This window comes from Hylobates moloch, unplaced genomic scaffold (assembly GCF_009828535.3).
Source record: "Hylobates moloch isolate HMO894 unplaced genomic scaffold, HMol_V3 SCAFFOLD_4, whole genome shotgun sequence".
Classification (NCBI taxonomy): Eukaryota; Metazoa; Chordata; class Mammalia; order Primates; family Hylobatidae; genus Hylobates; species Hylobates moloch.
The window spans coordinates 78,606,961-78,625,709 of NW_026652279.1; the positions used below are offsets into that span (position 1 = coordinate 78,606,961).

Sequence of the window (18,749 nt, forward strand, 5' to 3'; positions counted from 1 at the left end):
GTTTATTTCTCTCGTTCGCTCTTTTTTTTTTTTTTTTAAGTGTTCTATTTGTTCATTTTTTTGGATTTGAAGTAGTCTTGGATGACATGCATGGCCTGAGATTCTTTATCATAGACCTTAACTATCGCACAACTGCAACCAACCACTTTACATGTTTTCCCTTGTCAGATTCACAGATACCCAACCATTTCCCTAGTATCATGTTGTCATCAGCCTTAATAGGTTGATTTGGTGTTCATCACAAGAACCTTCACCAATTTGACATATATATAGGCTCATCACATTTGCATGCAAGGCACAAAGATGGGCTTGGCCCTTGTTTCAGGCTTTGGCGGCACCACGAATCCCACATGCCAGGCCCTCATGGATGAAGGCGCTCTCCAGCACCTCTTTCAAAGAGTGTTAGTGTCCATCACAGCTCCCGCAGCAATGCCTTCCTAGGCTACGCAGGTGGGATCCTGGTGGTGGAAACACGTCAGCCTCTGCCTCTGCGTGATTTGGGGTAGCAGGAAAAGAGCCAGAGTTTCTTCCCATTGCCTCACAGGCAATGTGTAACTCTCCAGGACATGGGTTAGCCATCTTGTTGATTGCAGGTGTTTTGTATATAGTAAACTCACCTGATACTGAGAGTGAGGTTCGGGTGAGGAGTTGTTGAAGATGTGACTTCTGTAGCACAAAATTTTCCCCCATTGTAAACACTCTATTTCCATGAACTGATATTAAAAATAGACAAAATCAACACACACACAAATAACATTTAGTAATGGTTAATAATTAAAGATCTTCACTTTGAGAGAGTAGTATTTATGTTTATTGAATTGTTTTGCCATGTTCAATATTTTTTCTTTGGCTTCCAATACATCCTGAGGAGGATTTTTTTTTTTTTTTTTTTTTGAGATAGGGTCTCACTCTGTCACCCAGGCTGGAGTGAAGTGGCATGACCCTAGTTCACTGAAACCTTCTTGACCTCTGGGCTCAAGCAATCCTCCCACCTCAGCCTTCCAAGTAGCGGGACTACAGGCCTGTGCCACCATACCCAGCTATTTTTTAATATATTTTTTGTAGAGACAGGGGTCCCACCGTATTGCCCAGGCTGGTCTCAAACTGCTGGGTGCAGGCAGTCCTCCTGCTGCCTCAGCCTCCCAAATGCAGGGATTACAGGTGTGAGCCACTGCACCCAGTGAGGAATGAATTTTATAATTACATAAAACAATTATTGGAAAAGATAGCATCATGAATAAGAATAATAAAATGATTGACTTTCTACTAATTTAATCTCAAGTACCTTAAGTCAGAGTTGTTAGCATGATTCTAGCTATCATCCAGAGGAGGTCGTAAACTTTGTCTGCCAGAGCTGGTAGCTGAGCAAACTCTCCCAAGGGCTCTGTAGTTTGTTAGGAAAAGGCAGCTCACTCAGCTGCACAATCGCATGCTTGTTATTTTCCTTGGAGATTGAGAGCCCTGCTAGGTATTTGGCATTTTTATTTTGAAGCCAAAGACAGGCTCTGATAGGGGAAGATACAAGGAATTAACGGATCTGAACGTTATTATGTTCAGCAATAATAAAAGTGATTTAGGGCAGACTGTCACCAATTAAAGATCCCTTTGTTTAGTTCATGTGTTTCTGTGTATGCTAGTTAGACTTGGTTTTTCCTATCACTGAAATACTCCTTTGGGTTGTGGGGGGAGGGGATGTTATAATTGGCCACCTTAATTATGCTTCACAAAGATACATTGGTGAGAAGAGTTTGTTTGTTTTTAATTCAATAGCTATTTTCTCTGGTTCTTCCCAATTACTAGGGAGGTTTTAATGAGATCATTTTAAACTGTGAGGGATCTTCCCCCTTCAGACTGTTACCATTATCATCCCTGCTCCATAAAATTTGAAAACGCCTTTTAATCCTTTTCCTATTTAGCTGCTGGTATTGTGGGCTTGAGAGGGTAAGAAGTGTGAGTTTGTGAGTGTGTGTGTGTGTGCACGTGCACATGCCCTCGTTTCCCAGGAAATATTTAAATTAGAAAACACTCTAGTCTTTTTCAGGCACTTAAAAAATGTGTGTCTTTACGAAAATAAAAGATGAAAACATCTGTTTCAGGTTGTAATCCTGTGTGTTCGATCACTCATCGTGCAACGTTGAGTCCTTCCATCACCTATGTATCTTCATTTGCAATTGCGAGTGGAAGTGGAAGTGGGGAAGGTTGTACTAAGATTAAAGTTATGATTCTCAGCCACGTGCATTGGCTCACGCCTTTAATCGCACCACTTTGGGAGGCTGAGGCGGGTGGATCACCTGAGGTCAGGAGTTTGAGACCAGCCTGGCCAACATTGCGAAACCCTGTCTCTACTAAAAGTACAAAAATTAGCTGGGCATGGTGGTGCTTGCCTATAATCCCAGCTACTTGGGAGGCTGAGGCAGGAGAATCAGTTGAACCCAGAAGGCGGAGATTGCAGTGAGTTGAGATTGTGGATTGTGCACTTCAGCCTGGGTGATAAGAGTGAAACTGTCCCAAAAAAAAAAATAAAAAATAAAAAAGTTATGATTCTATATGAGCTGTCACTCACATTATGTTGTTGTTGTTTTTTACTGGTGACTTTTGAGCCTTTTCTTCAGGACCACTAGACCTGAACTCTTCTGCAGGATAGCCCCAGGTGGAAAAGTAAAATAGTATCTCCTTTATTTGTGTTGCATATTAGACTTTTATCTAAAATTTCAATTAAACAAAGCTTGCTATGAAATACACACACATACACACACGCACACACACACACACACACACACACACACACAAAGGAGAAAGAAAAATTCTGAAATAAGTTCCCTGAAAGCAGAGACTTTGTCTTGTTTATCTTATTAGCTACCATCACCAAATATAGTGTGTTGTACTTTTATTGAATGAATGATTAAGTGAATCACAAATAAAATCCATAAGATTTTGGGATTCAGTATAATTGCAGGGAATCTTACATATGCTTTACATATGTGAAAATGAAATGCAGTGAACTTTGTGTGTATTCTAATTGTATAATAATCTTTAATATGTTATTAGTTCTTGTGTCCTTAAATATTGATATATCATATCCTTTAGTATGTTATTGATTTTATTGTTATTGATTTAATATGTTATTGAGCTTAATTTATGGCAGTCCTTAGAAATGACCCATGTTTTGAGTTATTTTCATTTTCCAATCAAAATAACTGAGTGTTTTTTGTTTTGTTTTGTTTTGTTTTTACCATAATTTGGTGCTTAGTGTTACCATCACAGTATATCAATGACTAGCGGTCATATATGTCACATACCTGTATTATATATACATATATAATCCACACATGTTATATATGTACATTTATAAACTTAGAATGTCTCACATGTATTTGAGTTTTTCTGTTAAAAAATACATGACATGGATCAAACTAGATTAAAATTTGTCATCCCCAAAATTAAAGTATGACTTCATTAATCAATGAATATTATCAGTTAGCAAATAAGATTTGAAATATGGTAGCATATAGATCCAAATAGCTCAAAATCAAGGGCTGAATTTAAAGCCATAATATTTTTTAACCAATGAAACAATTTTCATATCAGACTCTGTACTCTCAAACCATGTTTTAAGTTTTTTAAAAAATAAGGATATCTTTTGTTTTCTTGTTCCTCCTCATAGAAGGATTTACTTATATATCGTCTACCTGTTCTCCTGTACCTTGAAAATGGCATGATCAGTTACTCAGATCAGAAACCTGGGCGTTATTATTAATGTCTTTCTCTGTCAACTTCAGCCCTACAATAAATCATTTTGATTTTTACCAACAAAATGTACCTCCAATCTGTCACTATTGTGTCAAATCTGGTATCATAATGATGGTATAAAACCATCCCCATTTTACCTGTAATTACTTCAATAGCCTTCTAATTGGTCTCTACACTTCCTTTTTTGTTTGTTTATTTTTTTGAAACAGGGCCTGGCTCTGTTGCTCAGGCTGGAGTGCAGTAGTGCAATCATGTCTCAAAGTGGCCTCAATCTCCCAGGCTCAAGCGATCCTCCTACCTCAGTCTCCCCACTAGCCAGAACCACTGGCGAGCACCACCATGCCTGGCTAATTTTGTAGATTTTGTTTTTTGTAGAGACAGTGTCTCACTATGTTTCCCAGGCTGGTCTCCAACTCCTGGGCTCAGGCCATCCTCCAGCATCTGCCTCCCAAATGCTGGGATTGTGGGCTGAGCCACCACACCTGGCCTCCACGTGCGTTATTACTTCCCTCTCTGTTTCCTTCACAGAGCAGCTAGAATGAACACTGAAGTATGAGAATTTCATTACAACACTGTTTTGCTTAAGACTCCAGTGGCTTCTCATTGGAATTAAAATAAAAGCTTACCCTTGGTCATGGCTGCCGTGCATAGCAAATCTGGTCCCTGTCGTCCCTACCAAGGTTGTCTTGTTTTGCTCTGCACCGGTCCCACTACACGGCATCCAAGGCTTTTCCAGTGTACCAGGATTTTTCCTCACCTGAAGTATTTCCTCTGCCGGCATTGCACTTCCCGAGGATAAGTTTTACTCATTACTCAGGCTTCACCCTAACTGTTACTTCCTTACTATTCCCTCACCTCCAATCTAAATTGTGTTTCTCATTATTCTCTGACACAGCATCCTATAGCTTTCCTTCATGGTATGTGTCACAATTATAGTTGTATATGTATGTATGTGTTTATTTGAATATGTGTGTCTACCTCCCTATACCCCAAGCACTACACCTAAAGAACTCCTGCCAGTGTAAGCCACCATTTAAAATCCACTACTTAGCATATTGGAAAGTGTAGTAAACATTTACTGGATACCTCCTGTGTCTTGGATATTGTCCTGGGCACTGGAAATACTAGGGGATAATCACAAATTCTCTGTTCTCATGGAGCTGACCTTCAGATACAAAGAGGCAGGCAATAAATACAGAAGCATATTTTTTTGATTGAGGACTCTTGCTGCAAGGCACTACATAAAAAGTTGGATTTTACAAAAGAAAGAATGCATGCTTGTCTTGCCCTAATCAGGGTCCCGTAGCTCAGATATCCTCATTTTGTCTGTGTTTTTTTAACCCTGCCAGGCTACTCCTCAGTGTGACTTTTGCTCTGGCACTTTAAAACCCTCATCAATGGCATTCTTTGTCCTCCTTTCCATTTGTACTGGCAGCTGAGAAATTTGGCAATTCCTTACATAGTGACTAATAGCAATACTTCTTTGCAGATGTAATGCACCATATAAATGGCAAGTCCTGTATAAACATTAAATAATTAGCTTTCATAATAACCCTATCAAGATAGAGTATAAAACTCTCTGTTTTTTATGGAAATAACTGAGTCATTGTGAATGTACCTGTTAAAATCACAGAATGGTGAAAGAATCTGTGTTGTGAATCTGACATTCTAGACTTCTGTTTCTGATTAATAAATAAACATATCTACAAATATTACTGTGTAAAATGATGTCCTGTAAAAAGTGAACTTTTAAAATAAATCTATCATTTATAGGTTATTTTAAAGTATATAAAATGCAAACGTACAGTAAGTTACTGACTTTAAGTTAGAACATATGATTTTAGCCATTTGACTTACTTTGGTGATACATTTTAAAATGATCTACCAGACTTTCAAGTCCACTGAATATTAACTATTTAAATGTAGATTCTAATGAGAACACATGGACACAGGTTGGGGAACAACACACATCAGGGCCAGTTGGGGGGCAGAGAAGGGCAAGGGGAAGGAGAGCATTAGGATAAATAGCCAATGCATGTGGGGCTTAAAACCTAGATGTCAGGTTGTTGGGTGCAGCCAACCACCATGGCACATGTATACCTATGTAACAAACCTACACATTCTCCACTTGTATCCCGGAACTTAAAGTCAAATTAAAAAAAAAAAAAAAGTTGATCCTTACTGATGTACACTTTTCTCTGGAACACATTACAAATTTTAACTGAAACCTACTATGCCAAACTTACCTTCTCTTTGTCCTGAAGACTTAGTGCTGTTGGAATAAGCACTAGGGAGTATTTTGCATGGCAGTACAGGAAGAGTCATTATGGCGTTCATATTTCTGCAAAATGTGAGTGTGGTTTAAGCTTGAACCCAATCTGGATGTAATTCTAACAATTAAAAGACCAGAGACAACATGGCCCCATTTCTACAGCCCAGCAGAATACAGAAACATACAACTGTATTTAAGTTAGCTTGCTTCTCCATCATATGCTATGTAAATAAACAATTTGCTAGTAATTGTTTTTATTCTGGTAATTCTTCTCATTTTATTTGCAATTCCTTGTATTCATTCACGTTACGTTGTTGTTATCATAGAATGTTGAGTGATATTTGCCATCCATCCGCTATATCAGATTTTCAGAATGTATAATTTTTGAATAAAAGTTTTCCTTTCCTAGGTTAGAACATAAGAGTTTTGTCAAATCTTCAAAAGTGCTTCTACCAGCTTATTTTCTTCCAGGATCCTAAGCAAAGCATAATTTAAGGTTTAAAAACAAAGTTGCATGATACAAGAAAAATACAAGTAGAAGATGACATAATTATTGTAGAATATTCCTAGATATATTCAGTGTCAAATTTGAAAAATTAAATGAATGTCTTTAGGGAACTTTATACAGAATTGATGTTCACCTGCATCTTTTTTAGAAACAAATTCCTTAGCTTTAGAAGATGGTGTTGTAAGATGGATAATACTTGATGGAATATTATTTTACTTATTATTTTAGTTTTCCTCTTCAGTGGGTTATCTTTCTGTACATTTATCCTTTTGTTGGAATCTTTTTTAAAGTTTGGAATTATTTAGTAAATATTAAGAAATTTTTCACACATTTGTACAAAGAGCAGCACTTCATTCTTCTGGGCAATGCTGTCAGCTAAAAAGTAAGACTGCAAATAGTTATAGAAGACTTTATGGTATGCTTTCTGATCCAGCCTTCAAAATATATCTCTTAATTCAAAATAACCTGCAATAAGACCCTATTGTATTACTGTTTCCCAAAAAGGTGAATATTAATGTTTTTTGACAGACGTCAACATTTTACATATCCCTCACTTCAAGGAAGATACAAGAGTTATAGCATAGCTGCCAGACACAAAAGATGGGTTAAATGAAAGAATGATAGTTATTTTGATATTAAATTACACCTATTTACATCAGCATGAAATTGGTGTTCAGACAGGGAACTAGGAGTATTATAAAAGTAAGTAATGTTTTCTGTACTCGAAATTAAAGACTAGGTATGTGAGTAGTAATTTTGAAAACAATTAAAATGGTACATGGCAACAGAAATGGGTTGTCACTGAGCATTTATAGAGTTGTCTTTATTTACCTCCTCTTTATTTTCTCCTCCAATATACCTTAGTTTTTAAGGGTTTCATTTTATTTATTTTTTCCTAGTTGACAAGAGGTTACTATTTGCTGCAAGATTTCATTGATAAAGTAGTCTTTATCAATGGAAGTAGAAAAAAATAAATAATAAACCCCAGGACTGCAGAATATCTTCCTCTATTTTTCCCAAGATACCCACTTCTAATTAAATTGCCCATATTTAATTAAAATACTTATTAATATACAGCTTTTTCAGTCATTTTCTGGTTGAAATATAAAAGGAAGCATTGATAAAAAGTAGCACATCTTATGTGTTATGAATAATGAAATCTAATTCTCAATATTATTCTGAAAATGTAGTGTCCTCTTCCAAGAAAAATAATCTGAGAAAACACAGGAATGCAGAATATATTCAAAGATAGCCATGATTGTCAGGAGGGAAATTTCTCACTTATGTTACAGTAGAATGAGTCTGAAATATTAATTATATCATGATACTTGTGTATTTAGAATTATGAACACTGTGTTAAGACCAGATAGGCAGGCAACTTGGTAGAGAAGTGTTCTTTATGTACTGGAGATCTGTATTCTAGCTTGGCTACTGCGTCCTACAAATTCTTCATCTGTGAACCAAAACCAATACATTCGCTTTGTCATAGACTTGTTATGAGTATTAAATGAGTTGTTACTTACTAAGATTCCTTACACAGTAAATGTTCAATTAGCATCAGCCATTACTAACATCATTATTATATTGCTGACATTATTATTATTATTATTATTATTATTTATGTGGCATGCTCCTCTCCCCCTGAGGAGCCTTAATTTATTAATTTCTAAAACAAAAAAATGCAGATCACACATCTATCGGGCCCCTAACTGCACTGATATTCTATGATTCATGAAGGTAAAGGCATTGTATGTAGTTCACAAATATTCACAATTAGTTGTTCACATTTAACTTGAGCACTTGAGCCTACCAAGATTGGATAGTGGTGAGACTGTAGCACAGTGACGCACAATCACCATTAAGTCAAGCCTTTTGCAATAATAAAGTGAATTTATTGGAAATACAATGGATTAGATAGAACAATTGCATTTTTACATTACAATAGTCACGTGGTAAACAAGCAAAAAAACAAAACGTAAAAACACTTCACTGGGAATCAGAATAGCTGGGTTTTCTTCTGGTCCCCTTCTCATAAATAACACAAGCAAAGCTTCCTGGGACTTGGTAGTCTCTGTTTATGGGATTGATTATATGTTGCCAAAGACCTCTGCCCATTCTGTAATGTTATGTTTCAGTTCTAAAATTTCCTATAATGCACTTAAAGACGGTTTTGCAAGTATTAAAGTCTCCATATTACTTGGAGCACTTTCTGTTTAACTTATTTTATTCTGCTTTGCTTCCTGTCTTAATGTTACCCAGATAAGTTGAAAAGACACCACTGAATTTTAGAATTCCTTTCTGAAAACATGTTTACTTATTTTGAGAATTGTGTTAAAATTGATGTAAAGTTTTCAAAAAGTAGTGATTATATGCTTTGTTATGTTTTGTACAATTAGTGAACTTTTTAATTTTATTTTATTTTATTTATTTATTTATTTATTTTTTGAGATGGAGTCTCGCTCTGTGGCCCAGGCTGGAGTGCAGTGGCGCGATCTCGGCTCACTGCAAGCTCCGCCTCCTGGGTTCACACCATTCTCCTGCCTCAGCCTCCCAAGTAGCTGGGACTACAGGTGCCGCCACCACGCCCGGCTAATTTTTTGTATTTTTAGTAGAAATGGGGTTTCACCGTGTTAGCCAGGATGGTCTCGGATCTCCTGACCTCGTGATCCGCCTGCCGGCCTCCCAAAGTGCTGGGATTACAAGCGTGAGCCACCGCACCCGGTCCAGTGAACCATTTTTTTTAAAGAAAAAAACCTTCTAGGATTCAAATATTCAATGAAATGTATGTTTCCTCTAATTTAATAGAATAAAAAAATGAAATGCTGTTGAGTTAAATTGCATGTACCAAACTATACACATAAAATAAAACTACGCAAATATGAAAGAAACATTACATTGTTACAATCTTAGAGAGAACTCTGGTTTAATACCTTTTTAGGTGATATCTACTTGGATACACTATGCATGCTACTTGCTCTTTTCAAATTAATATTAGACCTTTTTGACAATTCCAAATTAAAATTTTCATACAATTCAAATCAAGAAACATTAAAAGTATATATACTTTGGTTAATAGAAATGTTAAAAGAGAAAAGGAGAAGCTTTTCAAAAGATCTTATCTGGGAATACTTATGGATGCTTTTGGTTTTTCTGCCAAAATGCTGCGAATCATTTGAATTTCATTTTTATTGTGATGACTTAAGTGTACACATGAATTTTGAAAACTGGACAGTTTCACTAAAAGTTTCATATAGTTTTATAATGTGGCACCATATTATTTTTCCCCAAAAGGAAATCTTGGGATAAGTATAAGAAAGAAAAATTAGTTTTAGAAGAGAGAAGAAAAATACTAAATTCCTAACTTCATGCAGAATTGCCCGTAGTCATGGGCAATACTAAAGTTTTATGCTTTACAGCTGCAAAAATAATTACATGAGCATTATCTAAGCAACAGTTTTTAATGGATTACATTTTGTTAGTTTTTCATGATATATTGTAAAAGACCAAATAACATAGTAAATGTTAAAGAAAACTTGATTTATGTGACTTAGACCTTTGATATTTCTGCAAGACATTTTATTATTCATTGGTTTGAGAAATGATTCAGCTTGTAAATAAGATATAGCATTACCAAATTGGTTTTAAGGTTGCCACATAGAAAAATTGTGCATATTGTTTACTTTTATTTGAAAAGTATTTTACTTTTGGGTGTTCAAAGGTGTTAACCTTTTCAGAGGTGTTATCATTGATTAATAATGTGATCCAGCAAAGGCACATACTGCCTGTCAAGGTCAATCCATTTGCTTTTTCTACAGGCCTTATATTTTATTTGTGTTACATTCTTAACACCTAATAATAATATAAGCTTACAAATAGTGAAAGTCTTTATACTCTGTTCTTTTATTATGTGGTAACAGTAGCTGGAGTTTTCAGTTTAACAAGGTTTAGCTTTGTGTCTATATATTTTATTAATAGTGAATAGTATTGAAGTTAGAATTTAAACAGTTTGGTGAGATCAGATTTATTTTGCTTTTCCTTTTACTGTTCTTTCCAAAGATAAGAAAAAAAAGTCTTCTCTTTGAAGCAGTAGTTTCCAAATATTAACATAGTCATGCCGTGCCCAAGTTGTCTTAATATTCAGATTAAAAAATGGGGATTTTTTTCATGGATGTGATAACTTACTTGAATGTATACATCTAGTTGGTTGGAATTGAGGAAGGAAAAATTTTAAACTGGTTTGAGGTTTTGAAAAAAAAGTTTAAGAGTGATTTTTGAAAGAACAGTTTGAGCATAAGTTTTTTACGCTGTAGTACTTCACCCATGAAAGCACTTTTAAATGCCAGTGGAATGGAAAGACATCCATTCCAGTACAAAATTATAGTAATAAATATTAAATTCAAATATTCTTTTAAAAATTCAATAGGATTTATTTATTTATTTAGTTGAGACAGAGGCTGGAGTGCAAAGGCACGATCTCAGCTCACCGCAACCACCACCTCCTGGGTTCTAGCAGTTCTGCTGCCTCAGCCTCCCGAGTAGCTGGGATTACAGGCACGCACCACCACACCCGGCTAATTTTGTATTTTTACTAGAGACAGGGTTTCTCCATGTTGGTCAGGCTGGTCTCGAACTCCTGACCTCAGGTAATCTGCCCGCCTCGGCCTCCCAAAGTGCTGGGATTACAGGCGTAAGCCACCACGCCCAGCCCAATTCAATAGATTTTAAAAGATAAATAACATATATCAATCCAAATCTGTGCACTTAACATACTAATAAACATTTTCAGTACCATGTTAAATTAGGTTACCAAAATGGTTCACATTCTGTTACACATCAGATCAAGGAAAGCAGGGTGGAGGAACAATAACTATTGGACTTTGTACTGAAGTATATGTATCTTCATCCCTCTTTTGTGAAAAGGGAAGCAAAAGTATTAAATAGTTTGTTCAAGATTGCATGTCTAGTATACAACAGAGTTGTATTTAAGACTAACGTGCCAAATAATTCATGATTTCTTGATGTTATCAAGATATTGGGGACAATTTTACTGTATGAACTATTTTTGGAATATGTATTTGGTTTCTTTTCCACATCGAATTCTAACAGTTACAAAATACTGCTTGTTTTACAGTATGTTAATACTATATTAGTATCCAGTTGAGATTACAATAGTGAATTGTTTCTTCCTCCACAGTATGGGACTAATGTTAGTAGTACAAGTAGAATTAATAGTATCTCTCATTCTGAATATGTTAAGGATTAAATGTGATAATATACACCAAAAAACAACAAAAACATAGAACATAAAAGTGATGCTGTTGGTAGCACTGCTGTTATCCATATTGGTGCCTTCTAACATTCTCAGTAATCATGGAAAAACACAACGAGTTTCAATGTAGTGGCTTTGTAGATATGTCTAAAGTTTTTATAATGAGCATATTTAAATTATGATGATTATATAACCTTATACATTAATTTTATATATTTATAAAATATCGCTCGATTAAATTCATGCTTGAAGTATCTTAATTTTTTTCTTTTAATATTTAGCTTTGCATGTATATGTAATTCATTTAATTATAGAAAGCATTATCCTGTGGCATCACATAGATAAAAGGAAGATTCACTTATATTCGTTAGCACATGGCTGAGAAAAATGTAGGCAGCAGGCAGAAAAGTAATGCAAGTTAAAGATGAGCCAAATGCTAACTGTGAGGGCATTAAGCAGCAGAACACACTCGCCTGCTGGACTCTGAAGAATATCAGATTATCCCTCCTGTGTGTGTTTAAGGCCAAATATCTTTATTAAATTGCAGATGTCTATAAGTAGATATAGATTCTTAAAGCTGTATTGCAAGAGCTATTAGTGGTAATTTATTATAATTATAATAAATGTCTGCTGCTGAAGTTCAGAGATTAGGACTGTATACATCACTTTTGAGTATAATGATTTAATCTTGTTTCTACAGTACTTCGGGATGACTTCAGACAAAACCCTTCGGATGTCATGGTTGCAGTCGGAGAGCCTGCAGTAATGGAATGCCAGCCTCCACGAGGCCATCCGGAGCCCACCATTTCATGGAAGAAAGATGGCTCTCCACTGGATGATAAAGATGAAAGAATAACTGTGAGTATTTCATTCAACAGCAGAGGACATGTGTTGGTCTGTGTGTATCTTTACCGAAGAAAAAAGAGAAAAATGAAGTCGATTATTTTAAATAAAAGCTTGCGTCAGCTCCCATGTTCAGTTTTTCTTTTAAAAAATATATATTTCAATTCTTTCTGTGTTGACATGAAAATAAGTAAGGAAAATGCATGGTGTTTAGAGATCAGTAAAAGAAAAACTATAATTCCTGTTTTAGTGTCTCAGTGTTAACACTTTTATGTATGACTTAATTATTGTCATAACTCAAGGTTTATAAAATTTCCATGTGTTTTCGTAAAAACTGTTTATTAAAGAAAATCTGTTATTTAGTATGTTTCCAGAAGGCCTCTTAAGCCACTTCAAGGTGTTTTTATGTTTTTTTCTCATTTTTAAAAGTGCTTTTCTGTTCTATAGTGTTCAATATTGTTTCTGAAAAATAAAATCTTATTTTGAAAGGTGGTTAATGGTGAATTTATCTCAATATAAAATGAAGTCATGTGATGAGATTATTGGATTTCAAATTCCTGCTCTGATGTAAGAAATTATACGTGATTTGTATGAAGTCAAAATGCGTTTTCTTCTTGACAGCCGTGATTCTATATGACTTCTTTGCTTGTTTTGTCTTGGAAGATGTTGACTAAAGCACCTCGGTCACCAAGCCCTCATTGATTTTGTGGTTGCTCAATATTTCCCTTTACAATTCTGTTTGTTCAGCATGCACTGGTATCTGTCCATTGTGAATTTGCTGGTCAAGATTTAAAGTTCCCTGGGAGAATGTATGTGTGAGGAAAAGGTCACTGCTGAAGATGTACAAGAGCAAAGTTATAACATAGACCGCACAACCTAATTAGCAGTTGCACTGTTTCTGAGCACCTGGTTAGTAGATTAGCTTGGAAAAAATTAATATTGATTAAAGTAGAGAAGGTTGTGTTAGACCAGCGTTTAGAGACCTTGAAAGAAAATTAAGCATTTTTTTCATGTAAATCTGAATTAGAATGAGTCTCCCGAAGGATTTCTATAATTCTTGGGATTGGTGTGAGGATGACCCGGTTGTGCTCATAAGTGCTGCAGAGTCAGATGACAAAAGGAACTATATGTGGAAACACTGGTTTTTGGAAATGAAGTCAGGAAAGAGCATGGGAGAAATAGAGTGAAGAAACAAACGCTTCTCTTGTTAGTGACAACAGATTCCTTTTGGATTCATGTACAATGAAGATAAGAATACTTTGCCCTTAAAGATATATTCTAGATCATTTAATGACCATTATCTATAATTCCCCTTTCCCTTCCTTACTGATTCAAACACATTAAAACAATTATCGTCCCTGACTTTCCCTCATGCCTTTCCTGATAACCTATTCGTGTTTTATACAAGTTAGTGACAAAATCCTGGTTTTTTTTTTTGAGACGGAGTCTTCCTCTGTCACCAGGCTGGAGTGCAGTGGCACGATCTCGGCTCACTGCAACCTCTGCCTCCTGGGTTCAAGCCATTCTCCTGCCTCAGCCTCCTAAGTAGCTGGGATTACAGGTGTGCACCACCACACCCAGCTAATTTTTGTATATTTAGTAGAGATGAGGTTTCATCATGTTGGCCAGGATGGTCTCGATCTCCTGACCTCATGATATGCCTGCCTAAACCTCCCAAAGTGCTGGAATTACAGGCATGAGCCACCACGCCCGGCCAACAAAATTCTTAGCCCTGGAGATGCAACTTGATCAAAACCCAGTGAGTGTTCCGCTGGAGCTTACATTTTATGAGTGTGTATACAGACAAAACCAAAATAAATAAGTGTAATATACGGTAAGTTAAACTATAATAAATCCTATAAAAACAGAGAAAGAGTATACAGACAAAAACCAAAATAAATAAGTGTAACATACAGTAAGTTAAACTATAGTAAGTCCTATTAAAAATAGTGAAGAGGTAGATGAATTCATTAGGGTTCAGGTGGGACTGAAATTTTAAATAGGCTGGTTAGAGAGAATGCCTCACATAAAAACCTCAAAAAATTGATGGAATGAACTATACAAGTGTCTGGAAAAAGGGTATTGTAGGCAGACAAAATATTAAATAGAAAAACCCTAAGGTGGGGTATACCTAACGCATTCACTAGAGAGTAAAAAATCAGTGTTGGTTAAACAGAATGAGTAAAGATTTATAGGAGATACTATTGGGGGAAAGCCATTTTAAAAAGGCTATGAATTTAATAATTGTCCAACTGTGTAGGCTCTTACAGGTGTTGTAGATAGTTTGGCCTTTCTTCTAAGTAAAGTAGGAAGCCTCTGCTCTCTTGAGAACACACTGAAACGTGGCAATGGTAGAGGCAGGGAGACCCACTGAGAGCTCTCAGGGTAATCCGGGTAAGAGACAAATGGTGGTTTGAACCAGGCTGCAAGGATGGGGAGGTAGTGAGGAGTGGCTAGATTCTGGATGTACTACAAAGCAATAGCCAACAGAATTTGCTAACAGACTGGATGTGTTTGCGAGCAAGAGAGAGAAGTCAAGGACCTCCTAATTAATTGGCCTGCTCAACTGAAATGGTAGAGATGCCATAAACTGAGATGCCATAGATGGTAGGAGAAGATTTGGGGTGGGAAGTATCAGGAGCTTAGTTTTAGACATGGTAATTTTGAAATGCTTATTGGATATCCAAGTATAATTGTCAAATAGGCAGCTGGATACATGAGTCAGAAATTCAGAATTGAGGTTGAGGTTGGAGAAAAAATTACATTGTGGTAGACATACAAGTACTCATTACTATGCAGTTCTCCTGTCCTGGGCAGATGAAACACTCTACTTCCCAGCTTTTTTGCTGTCCGGCAGACCTCTTTGACTTTTTCAGCTTCGTGGGTTGTGAGTGAACATTAAAGAAATTAAATACTAGTGGTTTAAATACTCCAGTACTCTCTTTACCACTCTGCCACCAAGGAAGCTACTTGTATTGAGGTAGTGCAACTGCAACGTGAAAGACACCCGGAGAGCCTGAGCCCCTGAGTTATGTGTAGAACTTTCTACCCCACACCTGTCTTCTCAAGATGGACATGTAAAATGAATGAGAAATAAATCTTTGTTGATTAAGTCACTGAGGATTTTTTAGCACATATAGCATAGCCTATCCTGATGAATATGGGAGTCATCAGTGCTTACATGTTATTTAAAACAGGAGACTGCAATCACCAAGGGAATGATTGCAGATAGAAAGGAAAAGCGGTCCAATGCTGAGTTCTCATGGAGAAGAGGCAGAAAGAGCAGTGGAAACTGAGAGGGAGCAGTCACTGAGAAAGGAGGAGAATTAGAAGGGCCGCCAAGTAAAGACAGTTTGAAGGAGGTGTCAGTGACAGAGTCAATTGCAGCTGGTAGATGGAGTAATAATGAGGATTAAGAATTCACCACTAGATTTAACAACTTGGTGAGCAATCATAAATGACCTTGACAAGAGCCATTTCAGGGGAGTGGTGGGGGTTAAAACCTCATTGAACAGTTCAAGACAGACTGGAAAGATCAAAACTAGACACAGAGCGTAGACAACTCTTTTTAATGTCATGTTCCATACGCTAGATACAAAATAATGGTGGTCGTAGTCTTGCATTTTGAAAGATCTCAGTTAATTTTAAAGGTTATATTTTGTGTGTATGCTCGTGTATGTGTTAATTTTTTGTGACATTCACAGTTTAAAATCACTATAATACATTTGATTTTTAAAAATTCTTGGAACTCCCTGATGTATCATATAGTGAATTAGATGACATTTTACTCTTCATGCCAAAATGTTTAATTTATTATAGAATCTTCACTTACTTTTGCTGTCTAAGGGGCTGCTGTCCTCTAATTAAAGAGCACCAGTTCCCCCACACTATCAGTAGCTTCTAGTCAATGTGAGAACCACCTACAATAAGGAATCAAACAGTTTAAAGTTGTAAAAACCCATGACTATGAAATGATGCCAAGATGTTAATATATAAATAACTTTTAAATCATTTACATGCTGCCAAAATGATGATCCATGATGGTGTTCCATATGCTAGGAAGTTGTAACATCTGAAACTTTTACTATTTCTAAGACCATCTGTGTGTTTTGTATAAATTATGACTGTGGAACTGATAAAACACTGGAGGTACAAAAGCACATTTATACATTTGGGAAAAGGAATACATTAAAAATCAGCAGTTTGGGTTCAAAATCACTGATCTTATGTAGATCATAATTGTTTTTGTTTTATTTTCTTCCTTTAGGCAAAACTGAAATTGAATAATTAAAACAAAAACTTAGAACATAAACAGAATACATGACATTATTTCCAGTTCTTTTTTTCAATAGTGAAAATAAATTCTTAAAAGATGTTGGTTATTAGTCATTGTACGTGATTCTTCTTTCCTAAGCTTTATATTCAAATGAGTGTTTTCATCTCTATTGTTAATGTACTTTGCCAAATGTGCTGAGTGCAGATGAACAGAAATTAAAGCACATAATATCGTTATGAAAGACAATTGAAGATTGCATGCTTATTGCTACAGTTTTGGTTATAGGAATTTCTAGAGTTCTTTAATGTGGTGGCTTTCTTTGTTGAAAATTTAAAGTACACCTCTCCCAGCTGTGAGAACAAAGACACACCCTACACAAAAGGGAAATATGTAGTTGAATTATAGCTGCACCTGTATTTTTTTTAAGTTCTTAATTCATTTCTTCTTACATTGACCTGGATTCTGAGCCAAATTTTAGATCCAGGATGATTATAAACCAGGAATATATAAATAACATTTTCTTATTCTCTTACCTGATAGGAGAGTCTTTTAGAACTTTTTTGGCACGTTATTTCTTAGAATCACTTGAAAGAGGCCTTAAATGATGTTTGTCTCTAGTGTTCTTTCTTTTCTAGACGTTAGTATTTATATTTAGAGTTAGAAATAAAAGTAGTTTAACTGGTAGGCTAGATTAAATTGATTTACTTCATGTGTTTGAGACTTAATCATATCCATCATTATTAATAAATGAAATTTTCTTATACAGATGAATCGGAGGACTAAAGCGTTCTTGGATGTCTTTGAAAATGCCTCACGAAAAGCGATTTTTAAAAATTTCACTACTTTTTAGAAATATCGCATTGAAGTTCAAGGCATTTTTTTAGGGTGGAGAAAAGAAAATATTAAGATTGGGAAAAAGTTAACACCAAGTATTGAAAAAATAATTATTTTGTTCAATCTAAAAACTAAAATTGCCTTCTACATTAAGGAAAAAGTTAAAACATTTAAAGTAGACATCACAAATATTTTCCTAGATTAAGTTTGTTTTAAAATTTGCCACTTATTCTGTGTTTGTTTTCTTAGACAGTTTTAATATTTTTATCTCAGCAAAAAGGTGAGTTTGTTATAAATTAGCACAGTTTCTTTGGGTCACAGACAATTGCACCAAGTTCCAGGCATCAGTTTCTCGTACTTTGTATTGGATTTCTGTAAAATGAACCTGGTGGTAGCTGCAGGAATTGCAGGCATAGAGATGAAATTGCTGATCTCTTATGGAGGATGGCTTATAGATAAAACTTATTTAATTGACTATTACAAGCATAAAAACAAATGTGTTTATGAAATAAAATATTAAGGTATTTAATAGTACCTAGGTGATAACTGATGAGACAAGAGCAACTGTATAGTTTATCTTAATATATGTTAAAAATAAGATCATAAATTAATACCATTATACTAACAGAAAATGACACTTTTGTGTATTTGTATGAGATCCACTAATTGACAAGTAGTAATTAAACCTTTTGTTTTAGATTAGTAAATGAATATTTACAGAAACAATAGTAAATTTTCAATATCTGTACATAGTATATATGATATGTTTATTGAGTTTTACAAGTTAGGATTTAAGGCCTTGTATTTAGCTCTTCTGCATAAGTGTGTCATGAAAGTCAATTGAAAAAAGTTCCTTTTGCCAGGCTCGGTGGCTCATGCCTGTAATCCTAGCTCTTTGGGAGGCCAAGGCAGGCAGATCACTTGAGGTCGGGAGTTCGAGACCAGCCTGACCAACATGGAGAAACCCTGTCTCTACTAAAAATACAAAATTAGCTGG

The 18,749-nt window shown here is 35.6% G+C and overlaps 1 protein-coding gene across 2 annotated transcripts in view; it reads left to right on the plus strand.

The window, feature by feature from the left end:
* The window catches only part of ROBO1 (roundabout guidance receptor 1), a 1,210,998-nt gene that overhangs the window by 1,041,314 nt on the left and 150,935 nt on the right, over positions 1–18,749 (plus strand). For both annotated transcript variants that reach the window (XM_032150402.2, XM_058437645.1), the window contains one exon: positions 12,500–12,657. In XM_032150402.2, coding sequence (XP_032006293.1) covers positions 12,500–12,657 — 158 coding nt within the window. The remainder of the gene's footprint in view (positions 1–12,499; positions 12,658–18,749) is intronic.